The following is a 12,983-nucleotide window of genomic DNA, read 5'->3' as shown; positions in this document are numbered from 1 at the left end:
CGCCAATTAGCACAAATGGTAAGTTCCGACAGTGCCTACAAGTGTGCCTACTGGCCGCTAAATGGCAATACCGGTTTCATATGTATACACCTGGTAAGAATAATAGGGTGACCAAAGCAAGCTCGTCAAGGGAGAGTTGGGAAACTTGAATATTTGAAAGTAAAATTCCAAACCCGTGGTTCTCAATTCATAGTTTCACAGCCCTCCCCTTTTTATAAATTAGGATGTATATCATATGAAATACTTTTTAAGTTGAAAATAGTAAAACCCACGTTTACATTTTATAATAGTTGAAAAATTATTAGAAATAATATATTAGTAATTTTTTTTATTAAATTTAATATAAAAAATAATATAAAGAAATACCTGAAACTCTGAATTAAAAATATATTATTGATCAATCATGTAAACTTTTATTTAAAAATAAAATCATCGGAATAAATGATATATTAATTTCAATTTTTATCAAGACTTTCGGATCCTCAAAACTGCACTTTAATTATTTTAAAAACTGTTCAAACCAAACTTCCCGGTCCGGCGGCCATCCTGTCTTTTATTTTTAAAATCTTCGATTTTAAAAACTTTTAATTTTTTAAGGCTTTAAAACTGCATTTTAAAATTCTTTAAATTAAAAATCTAAAATAGACAATTTTTAAAGTGAAAGATTTTCGAATTAAACATTCTAAACTAAATGATATAATAATTTATAAAAATCACAGTTGGACTAAATTTTTAGCCTAAAAATTTTGTAAAATTCCCGGTCAAAAAATAAATTCACTGTCATTTCCCTGAGAAATATATCAAAATTTTACAATTATTCAACAAAAAGTAACATAGGATAGTAAATAAACAATAATTCATTGTGTGGCAATTTCCGTTGCCTGCACTATTTTGCGAAGAAAATTCACACAAAAAACTACATTGGAATCATACTAATTAGAAAAAAAAAAAAAAATTGAACATACAAGACAAAAATGAATTTTTAATACCTTTGTTTCTCTGAAGACGCGCTCAATCGCATATCTCCTGGCGTGCTGAATATTATTCCACACGACGTATCTCGCAAAGGGAACTCGAAGGTCATACGGCATGGAAACGATACTTCCACTGCGAGTCATCATTTTAACACAGTTTTCCGTGTAATTCTCTATGTGAGCCGATTTTGGCATTAAGAACGGAGTCGTGAGATAAACCCCACCATGTTTGAGAAAAACCTTGACGACTTTAGCTTTGATGCTTTCATGGTAGAACTGTATTCGAGGCAAGAGAGATGTCACGACCCCTTTGGTGGTCAGATTCATGTCAAAAGTGATGTCTTCGGCTGGTGTGAATTCTTGAGTGAACCAACGATCAACGATGTTTTTGTAAGCCTTGCTCTGCTTGTTTGATAAAGTGTGGCAAATCATTTCCTGGAATTCGGCTTCTTCTACTTGCGGGGGCGGAAGATACTCGGAGGCAAGAAGTTCTTGCACTGTGGGCCTTTGACTAGGGTCGTGATTCAATAGCCACCTGAAAATAAAATGTAATTTGTGACGAAATTAGAGTTCTTAAATTCCTGGGAATTTAAGTTCAGGTTATATAACCGAGAATATGACAGAATTTAGAAGAATTTAAGAGAATTTAAGAGAATTCAAAAATTTATGATTTTTAACAATATTTTTATTGTTCAGGTTATATCAACGGTTGAATAAACCGGAAAATTAAATTGCCTGAAATTAATTAATAAGTACCTCGAAGTAGAATTAGAGGATCCCACTCCCGGGAAACTTAGACGCGTGAAATTTTCAAAATTCTCTGATTCTTCGACTAATTTTTCATTTCAAATCATTAATATTTAAATAACAGCATTTTAATCTTAGAATATTTTTATCATAGAATATTTTATAAGCGGAATAAAACACTGTTTCATATACAAATTTAAAAATTTCAAATGTATTAATTTATTTCAAACAAATAAGAAAGTTTTTAATACTTTAAAAGATAACACTTTAACAAAATACTGGAATTTTCAACAAAATAATTGAATTTTTAACAACAAAAAATGAATTTTCAACAGCAAAAAATGAATTTTCCACGAAACTGATGAATTTCTACGCGAAAATAGGAAATTTCAAACTAAAAAATAATTTTTTTACAAAAAAAAAACGCGAATTTTTTACTAAAAAATATCAATCTGAAAAAATGGAAAAGCTCTATTTTCTGTTCAAAAATGAATTCTAAACAAAACAAAAAAAATATTTTCCATTCAACAGTTAACTTTTCAAGCAGACATATGCTATCCATAAAAAAATTTCAGAATGTAGTTTAATTTTCACTCAGGTAGTTTAATTTTCAATTAAAAAAGATTAATTTTCAACAAAATAATTAAACTTTTAACCAACGAGATAACTTTTCAACTTAAAATATAAATCTTTAACAAAAAAATTGATTTCTTACCAAAGCGATTCAACCAATTGCTTTAAACAAATTAGTTGAAGCATCAAGCAAAAAAGAACGATTTTTAACCAAAAATTTGCATTTTCATAAAAAAAAATGAAATTTCTTCTATAACAGATGAAGCTTTAAATCAGAAACATAAATTTAAAAAAAAATAGTTGAATTTTCTGTTAAAAAATATTTTGATCAAATTTGGACGATCGAAATATAAATTTTTTAATAAGAAATAATTTTCTACTAAAAAAAATTGAATTTCCAATCCAAAAAGACGAATTTTTAACTAAAAATGATGACTTTTTAACAAAATTGTTGAATTCTCTAGCAAAGAGTTGCATTTTTATAAAAAAAAATAGGAAATTTATTTTAAAGCAGAAGAATTTTTTATTACAAACAAAGTTCAGTTTTCATCCAAAAAAGATTCCAGTTAACTCAGTAACATAAAAAATTAAATTTCTGTAACAAAAAAATAAGTTTCTATGAAAAAATTAAACTTTAAATCCAAAAAGACGAATATATTTCGAAAATATTTCAGTTCATTTTTCAACTTCAAAATATAAATTTTAAACAAAAAGTAAATTTTTTACGAAATATTTAAGTTTTCAAGAAAATAGTACAATAGCTTAATTTCTAGCCAAACATTTTTTCCTTTAGTATCTTAAAATGAAGGTCAAGCTCGTTAGACAGCCATTTTGGATGAAAATTCAAAAAGTGAGCACATTTTGAATATTTTTTAAACCACTTTTTTTCAAAATTCAAAAAGGCAAGCGATTTATTCTAATGACTTTTATGGATAAAAGCAAAATTTACTAGAATTATAGCAATTACAAAATTCAAAAAACACACGAAAATGAACATTTTAAGCCAAATAACACACGATATGAAAAGCAGTCAAGAGAAGAAAAATATTTCGTTTTAAATGCCCTACAAGAATATCATAACAAATTTTTGAAATTTCTTGAAAAATCCAAAATTCAAATTTTGACAGCATAAAAAAATAATGGAAAATCAAAAATTATATTTTTTCATTCAACTATTTCACAGTATTTCAACGGCTCTCAATTAATACAGTGGAAAAAATGACTTTTTTGATTTAATGATATTCCAATATTAGACAATTTACAAAAAAAAAATATAAACAAATTATTTGTTGAACAAATATTTTCTACGGTTTTTCACAAATATACGTTTTTTCAAGTTATATTGCAAGAAATTTGAATGGAAACAATAGTGCATAAAAAAATTTCTCTTATGATTATAATTGTTTATATTATAAACAAAGTTAATGTACAAATGCATAATCAGGCATTTTTCGACAGAAATATTCGTTTTTTTTCGATGTACATTGTTTTTAATTATGAAATTTGTGATAATTTTAGTAACATTTATCATTTTTTGATTTTTTAAATGATTTTTAAAACAAATTTAATAAACGAATGCATTATTCGGGCATTTGTCGGCAGAAGAATTCGGTTTTTTCAATGCCAGTCTTTTCAAATGAGAAATTGATGGGAATTTTAGCAACAATCATAATAGCTTGATAAATTTTATTATTTTTTAAAACCAATTTAATCAACAAATGCTTTAATCAGGTATTTGTCTACAGAAAAACTCGTTTTTTCAATCTCAACTTTTTTAATTAGGAAGCTCATGATAACTTGAGCAAAATTCATCATTTTTTTATCAATTTTATGATTTTTTTAAAAACAAAGGCATTAATCAGGCATTTGTCGACGGAAAATTTCGTTTCTTCTATGTCATTTTTTAAAAATTAGGAACTTCATGAACACTTCAGCAAAATTGATAATTTTTTTATCAATTTTGTGATTTTTGTAAACAAATTTAATTTAAAAAATGCATTATTGGAGCATCTGTGGACGGAAAAATTCGTTTTTTTTTTTCGATTTATGTCTTTTTAATGGGGAACTTCATGATGATTTCAGCAAAATTCATAATTGGTTGATAAATTTTGTATATTTTTTAAAAACAAATCCAATAAACAAATGCATCACTCGGGCACCTGTCGACGACAAAATTTTTTTTCGATATTCTAATTTAAAAAGTTGGCATAGAAAAAAACGAATTTTCCTGTAGGCAAATAGAAGGACTGGCATTAAAACACCCGAATTTTTCGGCCGACAAATGCCCGAATAATGCATTTGTTTATTAAATTTGTTTTAAAAAAATCATATATTAATCAACAAATTATGAATTTTGTTGAAATTATCATAAATTTCCTAATTTATAAAAATGTACATAGAAAAAAAACGAATTTTCTGTCGAAAAATGTCTCATTACTGCATTTTTTAAATTAAATTTCTTAACAAAAAAAAATGATTTCTCAACAAAGCTATTCAACCAAATGTTTTAAACAAATTAGTTGAAGCATCAAGCAAAGAAGAACGATTTTTAACCAAAAAGTTGGATTTTCATTTAAAAAAAATGAAATTTCTTCTATAACAGATGAAGTTTTAAATCAAAAAGATAAATTTAAAAAAAAAATTATTTGAATTTTCTGTTGAAAAATATTTTGGTCAATTTTTGACGATCAAAATGTAAACTTTTTAATAAGAAATATTTTTCTACTAAAAAAAATTGAATTTCCAATCCAAAAAGACGAATTTGTAACCAAATATGATGACTGGCATTAAAACGCCCGAATGACAAATGACCGAATAATGCATTTGTTTATTAAATTTGTTTTAAAAAAATCATATATTAATCAACAAATTATGAATTTTGCTGAAATTATCATAAATTTCCTAATTTATAAAAATGTACATAGAAAAAAAACGAATTTTCTGTCGAAAAATGCCTGATTACTGCATTTTTTAAATTAAATTTCTTTATAATATAAAGAATTATAATCTTAAAAAAACATTTTTTAATATAATATTGTTTATATTCAAATTTCTTGCAATGTAACTTGATTTTCCTGTTATTGACGAGCACCGGGAACGTCAAATAGATAAAATGGCCATTTTTTCGTCATATTTGTTTATTTAAAAAAAAATTCAACACCTAATTAAAAAATGAGGCTCGTCAACAACAAAAATTTTGTCTAAAAAGTTATGCGTATTCGAATTTTGTGCATTGTTTATAAAAAAAACACAATTTTTTAATTTAAACCTCTATAACTTTCGGCGTAAGTGAGATACTTCTTATTTTCTTTATGATTCTAATGGCAGCGGTTTTTCTGAAAAAGTTAAAAATCGATTTTCACAAAAAACACACCTTTAAATTTTGTATCAATTTTTTAAAAACTTGTACTTTGATGATGAATATATCTTGTAAGTTTGATGCTTGCTAAATAAATTTTTGATCCAGGAGAAAGTTTACACGCCTAAAAAAGTTCTTGTAAAAACGTCTCTTGTTCTTTTGCGATTTTTTTTTATAGTTCACGGAAAAAATTCAAAAACTACATTTTTAAGGAAAAAAATTCTCGGACCCTCAAAAATGGGTTAGCCCACATGATGAAAGTTTTAAAGTTAGTTTAAAAGAAAAGTTTAAAAGAAAAGTTAAAAGAAAGTTTTAAAGTTTTTAAAGTTAGAAAGTTTTAAAAAAATATTTAGAAAAATAAAAAAGGTGGGCTTTTCACGAAATTATACTTTTTTCATATTTTCAAAATTTGAAGAAAATAATAAAAAAGATTTTCTTGAAACCCCTACTTTCTGTATGTTTCTAAATATTTTTTTAGAAGTTTCTACTAATAAAAGAAAGACATCTTAGCAGCATCATGCGGACTAAGCCATTTTTGATGTCGGGAGATTTTCTTTTTTCTAAAAAATGCAGTTTTTGATTTTTTCGTAAGCTAAGAGAAATATCGTTTTTTGTAAAACTTTTTTAGACGTGCAAAATTTTATCTTAAGATGTTTTCGTATCTATCATTGTTTCGAAGAAAAAGTAGAAAATTCGGTTGTGACAAAAAAGAATTCTCCTGGCTACAAAAGTTATTTAGCATTAAACTTATAAGATACGAGGGTAGTTCAATAAGTCCTTAGAATGAAGTATAAAAACAATTTTTTTTGGGTAAATTTTTTTTTATTTTTCACCATAATCTCCTTGGAGCCATGAACTGAGTCCAATTCATTTTTTATCTCATATGGAGTTAAACCCTTTAAATGAAAATGTTTCATTACCACTCTGAACTCGCTTTTTTTCCATTTTTCTTAACGAACAATTTTTTTTTTCAATTGATTATAAAAACACGTAAACTCAGAAGATGTGGACTGTGACTGCACCATATATCTAGTCGGGAGTGGTGCTGACTGAAAACAGATGATTTGGAGCGATTCGCGCGCCATCTGTTGGTCATTCTAAGGACTTATTGAACTACCCTCGTATCTTCATTATCAAATTACAAGTAAATTCCGTGACAAAATCGGTATTTTATTTATAAATACGTAAATTGATGAAAATTTGTTACAATAATAAATTGTTTACTGTCATCGAAATGTTTTCAAAAAAAATAAAATTAGTTATTTACAGTAAATTGCATCGAAAAAAATCAAGTTTATACCTCCAGAAATAGCCAAATAGGGCATTTGTTAATTAAGGTAGTTTAAACAATTATTAATTTTTATTTGGTGACCAAATATTATACTTAGGTGTTATTTTCAAGTAATATGTGATCGATTCCATAGAGAAAACTTTAGCTATATTCCATCAAAAATACCTTATATTGATATTTGTTTATAAAAATTGCTTTTAAAATAAAAAATTATTTATTAAATTTTATTAATTCAATTAAAAAACTCTTTTTGTACATAAATTGTTCAAATTTAGTGCAAATAAAGTGACGAATCGTCGCCAATCTCCACGAAACCATTTTCATTCACTTATTTGTTTATAATAAATTCAATTAATTTTTCAACATTTGCATTGCTATTGGACACCCTTTTTGGATAGTTTCTTTCAGTTTTTTAGGTATTTTTGACTGAATTAAAGCATTTTTCAAAAACCGGTATGCTTCAAAAGACAAAATCTTTTTTTGTCATTTTTTGTTATTAAATAAACAAAAAAAAATAAACAAAAATTTAAAAATCGACCACGACAGTTCGATGAGAAATTTCATTAGCTTTCATTAAAAAAAAGTTAAAACCGGATATTAATTCTCATCTGAAAATCAATTTATTAACTGGCGTTTTTTGTTTGTCCCACTGTGAGCTGGGAACCCTTAAATTTGAGACCCTCATTTCTATTCGAAACTTCACGCTAAAATTGAATCACAATTTAAATTCCCAAAAAATCTTTTTGTTTATGAATAATTCAAAAAAATAAATTCACGTGTCTAACAGATATACAAAAAATTTTTTAAATTATAATTTTTACAATCTGTTAATACCAATTCCAACAATGTTTTCCCCTTCAGTGGCGATAGTGGTTTTACAAAACTTTTCTATTAAAAATTACATTTTATTTTAAAAAATTTTACGAATAATTCAATTTCAAAGGTTTATAATTAACTTTTATTAATTTTTTTTATTTTGAACGGCGAAAATAAAGAAAAATTAATTATTTTATTTTTATACTAATTCGTCGAATCAATTTGTATTTTTTTAAATGTCATAACAATTTAAAATTCTACCATTTAAGCAACTTTAACTTTGAAACATTCAATTTAGTTTAGAGTCACTTCGAATTGAACATTATTTTTATTTAAAAGCACTAATTCAATTTCAATTCCTTTGAATTGCAAGTGATCAATTTTTAAAGTTTTAAAATTTTTCTATTTTCGAAATTTTAATCTCACATAATTTTATTTACAGATTCTCAATTTTTTTTAAACCCTCAATTTTGAAAGCTTTAAATTTATTTGTGACCAATTATTTTTATTATTATTCGTATTTTATTACTTAGTATTATTTATGTTAAAAAAATTTATTTGTCAGCAATTGTCGGTAATTACTTAGTTCAAATTCTTCAAATAAAATACTTTTTATTTTGAGTCCTGCCAAGTTATACCAGAAAAAAAGGGTTCTCCAGGTTCAGATTTAGGAACCGAGCCTTTCCTAATAGTATTTTTTTCGAGGGGTCATCAATTTTCTCACACTTTTTGGTTGAAAATTCAATGTTTTGTTGAAAATTCACCTTTTTGGCTTGAAAACTCAACAATTTAATTAAAATTATATCTCTGTATACATTCCACCTAAATGATTTAAAATAATCGGTTTCGGTTGAAAATTAACCAGTTTTTTTTTTTAATTCTTATTTTTTGGTAGAAAATCTTTTTTTGTTGACGTTAAGAATGAAACTGCTGGTTTATAAATTAATCTTTTTAAGTTCAAGATTCAAGTGTTTTTGATAAAAATTCATTTGCATTGATTAAATAAAACTGTTTTTTATTTTAAATTTAAATATTTCGTGTTGAAATATCAACTATTATGACATAGTGTCATCCCTAAAAAAATTGTGAAATAGTGTCGAATATTATGATCATTGCCATTTCACAGATAAAAATCGAGGTCCTGCACATCATACGTGTAATATAAATTACAAAATTTCAAATCTATTTGCTACAGGGTTTTGATATACCTTAAAAGGTGAACTTGGTTCGGCATGTCTGCTTCGGTCATATCTTCAGGCAAAATTATATCTTTCGAGCGAACATTCAACAATATTTGGACCCTTTCCATTCCGGTTTCCGGTGGCTTATAAAACATCTCGAAAAATATGATCCCAAGACTGTAGATGTCAACCTTCTGATTGTAAATGGCTTTCGTTGTTTTCATGGTGAGTTCGGGTGCGACATACAAAGCTGTTCCGACTTCTCCTGTTAGGGATCCCAAATCTTCCTGATCATCATTAGCAGCTAAAAGGAAATTTGTAAAATAGATTGGTGTGTATTACAAAAATATATTTTTTGTTGTTGCAAAACGCTAGCTTCAAAGTACAAGCATTCTTATTTAATAAAATATAAGTTTTTATAAGTGCCTAAAATGAAATACCAAACATAATATTTTGACAGGCTTTATTTGAACAAAACAGTTGAATTTTAAACCAAAAATAATTAATTTTCCACCCAAAAGGATTCTTTTTCAACGAAACAGTTGAACTGACAAGAAAACTTAAAAAAATTTCAATAGAATAATTGATTTTTTAAACAAATAGTTGAATTTTCAGCCTACGAAAAAGAATTTTTAACCAATTGGTTGAATAATTACATTTTTAAGCGAAGATAACCATTTTTCGGAAGAAAGTTGAATTTTTTTATCAAAGGCAGCAGAATTCAATGAAAACAGATTAATTTTTCGCCAAACACTTTTAAACAAAAAAGATTACATTTCTATAAAAAGAGAAGAATTTTCAACCAAGGGTTTTCACTCGAGAGAGAAAAAAAAGTTATGCAAACTGTTGAATTTTCAAACCAAAAAGGTGAATTGTCTACAAAACTATTGATTTTTTACCCCAAAAATGTGAAATCTTGGAGAAATCTTTCGAAATATTCTAAATATTTTGAAATTTTTTTAAATATTTGAAATCTTCGTGAAATCTTTTTAAATTCTTGTAAAATCTTTGAAATATTTGTGAAACGTTTTAAAATCTTTACATTTTTATGAAGTCTTTCTTTAATCTTTGTTTGTAAAATCTTTTGTGTCCGTTTGAAATCATTGAAATCTTTTAAAATGTTTTCAAATTTATTTAACATTTTGGAATTATTTAAATTATTTTAAATCTGCTATAATATACCCTTTTTGAAAATTTTGAAATTCTTGGAATCCTTTGAAATTCTTATGAATCCTCTAAAATACTTAAAATCCTTGAAAATATTTTCTTTCGAATTTTTTTAAGTCTGTGAAATCAATTGAAATCTGCAAGAAAATTAAAAATCGTTTAAAATCCTCATGAATTCTTTGAACAATCTTTTGTAATCGTTTAAAATCATTGAAATATTAAAAAAATTTTGCGAAATGTCTTGAAGTTTTCTAACAAATTTTTTATCGTTTATAATCTTTGGAATATTTTAATATATTTTAAATCTGGCTTATTCTATCCATGTTGAAATCTCTGCAACTCTGGACATCCTTTGAAATCCTTATGCATGAAATCTTTTGAAAGCTTCTCAAATTTATTAAAACCTTTCAAAATTGTTTAAAATCTTTAAAATTTGGTGTAATGTACACTTGTTGAAACCTTTGGAATTTTTAAAATCCTTCAGAATTCTTTTAAATATTGGTGAAATCTTTCTAAAATCTTTTTTATTCAAATAAAATTCTAAACCATTTTGAAAGCATTCAGAATCTTTGAAATGTTGTGAAATCTCTGACATCTGGTGTACTCGATTTTTAAAATATTTCAAATCTTTAAAATCCTTAGAAAGTTTTTAATCTTTATGAAATCATTGAAATCTTGTCTACACGCCTTTTTCAAATCCTTGAAATCATTTTTAAGTTTTTGAAATCCATGAACTCTTTTTGAAACGTTTAATATCGTTTTAAATATTATAAAAGCTTTGAAATATTTGTGAAATCTTTTGTATTCATTTGAAATCATGAAAATATTTCTAGTTCGTGAACAATTTTTTGAAATCTTAGAAGTCTGCTTTACTCTACCCTTTTTAAAATCTTTAAATTTTAAAAATATTTGTCATTTTTTGAAACCTTTTGAAATTTTTATGAAAGCTTTGAAATATTTATTGTAGGCTTTCTTTTAATCTTTGTTTTGTAAAATCTTTTGTGTTTGCTTGAAATACTTCCAAAGTTTTTTGAAATCTTCTGACATTTTTTCAAACGTTTTGAAACAGTTTAACATCATTGAAATACTTGTAAAATTTTTGGAATTCTTGTTTTTTTTTAAACCTTCATAAAAATTTTATAAAATCATTGAAATATTTGTGAAATCTTTCTGAAATCATTTATATTTATTTGAAATCATTAAAATATTTCAAAACTGTGTAAAATCTTTAGAGGTTTAGAAATTTTAAATGTTTAAATTTTTTAAGTCTTTTGAAATATGTATTTTTGAAAGCTTTTATGAATCTTTATTTGTAAAATCATTTGTGTGCGTTTAAAATGATTGAAATCTTTCTGAAATCTTCTCTATTCCAATAAAATCATCACAAGATTTGAAATCTTTATAGAATATTTTTAAATCTTCTAAAGCATTTTGAAATAGTTTAGAATCGTTGAAATGTTTTGAAATCTTCGACATCTGTTGAACTCCCTTTTAAAATATTTAAAATCCTGAAAATCTTTAGAAAGTTTCAAAATCTTTGTGAAATCGCTGAAATCTTGTCTACACACCTTTTTCAAATCCCTGACATCCTTTTTTAAGCTTTTATAATCCGCAAATTGTTTTTTAAATGTTCAAAATCCTTTTAAATATTATAAAAGCTTGGACATATTTTGAAATATTTAGAATTATTTTTTAACTTTTTGACATCTGATATATCCTCAAAAAAATAGAAATTTTCAACTAATAATTTTTATAATTTGTTAGTTATGTATCACCAAAAAAAATGTATACATTAACATTCTATATTATCGGAGAAGACATTTCAAACTTACAGAATTATTCATAAAGCCCATTGCAATCTATAAAATAATAAGTACAGTCCAAAATATTTGAATTAATCCTTTAATTAATTCAATAAATTTCAATTGAAAGTTCTCGTGAAAAATTCAAGAAGATTTTCTGGTCATTTCCAAGCAAAAAAAAACCTATTTCCCATCCCCATGGAATTGTGAAGTGCTTTTTCAATTACCCCTAGTTATAAAAGGTAAATTTTTTTTTTAGAAAATACCTTTTTCTGCAACTGGCTCGCGACTAGCTTCCACAGTTTGTGTAAGTGAAGAAAGAATATTGGTAGTCGCTAGGCCAAAATCTCCAATTTTCACATGATCATTACTGTCAAGAAAAATATTCACCGGTTTCAAATCCCTGTGTATCATCCCTTGTCGATGAATATGGCCAAGACCTTCGGCGATTTCACGGAATAATCGCCAAGCTCGATCTTCATCTTGATACAAGTCACTATCAATGGCTGTTCTCAACGTACTTTTTTCACAGAATTCCATCTGGATATACATGAATTGAATTATCTTGGGAGAAGAAAGATCTCCATTTGGTGGATCAGATTTCCCTTCGGATTCGCTACTGTTCGACACGGATTCAATATTGTTTGAATCTCCAACTTTTTCGAACTCAATGCCGTCGGAAGAATCTTCTTTGTCGCCTCTTCCCATACTGAAATCCATGTTTGAAGTCTGTTAGAATATTGAGAAGATAAAACAGGCTATCCAACGATTCTTAGAAATGAAATTCAAGGTCTTTTCCAGGTTGTCTATGTCAAGAAGTCAAGGTTATCCAGGTCTCCTTTTTTTAGATCAAATAACGAAAAGAAACTGTTGGTTATAGATGTCAAAAATGAGCCATTTTTTTTTACTAGTCAACAATTTTTGAAGAATAAAGGCAATTCATCAGAGAATGTGTTATTTTTGTCTTACGGTCATCTTAAGGTAGTTGGCCACTAAACCCAAGTACTGGAAATCGTAACGAAACTCAGAGAGGTTGTTTTAAATGCTTAAATGAACCACCCCTCAAAATTTCAA

At 26.2% G+C, this 12,983-nt stretch overlaps 1 protein-coding gene across 1 annotated transcript in view; it reads right to left on the bottom strand.

Annotated features, from left to right (window-relative positions):
- Positions 1-12,983, bottom strand: part of LOC117173948 (eIF-2-alpha kinase GCN2) — a 94,996-nt gene that overhangs the window by 44,545 nt on the left and 37,468 nt on the right. Inside the window, exons 7-9 of the mRNA XM_033362595.1 lie at positions 12,176-12,638; positions 8,968-9,244; positions 990-1,509 (exon numbers count right to left, since the gene is read on the bottom strand). Coding sequence (XP_033218486.1) covers positions 990-1,509; positions 8,968-9,244; positions 12,176-12,638 — 1,260 coding nt within the window. The remainder of the gene's footprint in view (positions 1-989; positions 1,510-8,967; positions 9,245-12,175; positions 12,639-12,983) is intronic.

This window comes from Belonocnema kinseyi, chromosome 5, assembly GCF_010883055.1.
Source record: "Belonocnema kinseyi isolate 2016_QV_RU_SX_M_011 chromosome 5, B_treatae_v1, whole genome shotgun sequence".
Taxonomy (NCBI): domain Eukaryota; kingdom Metazoa; phylum Arthropoda; class Insecta; order Hymenoptera; family Cynipidae; genus Belonocnema; species Belonocnema kinseyi.
The sequence above is the reverse complement of the archived record's forward strand: the minus strand, read 5'-3'. Positions and strand labels throughout refer to the sequence as shown.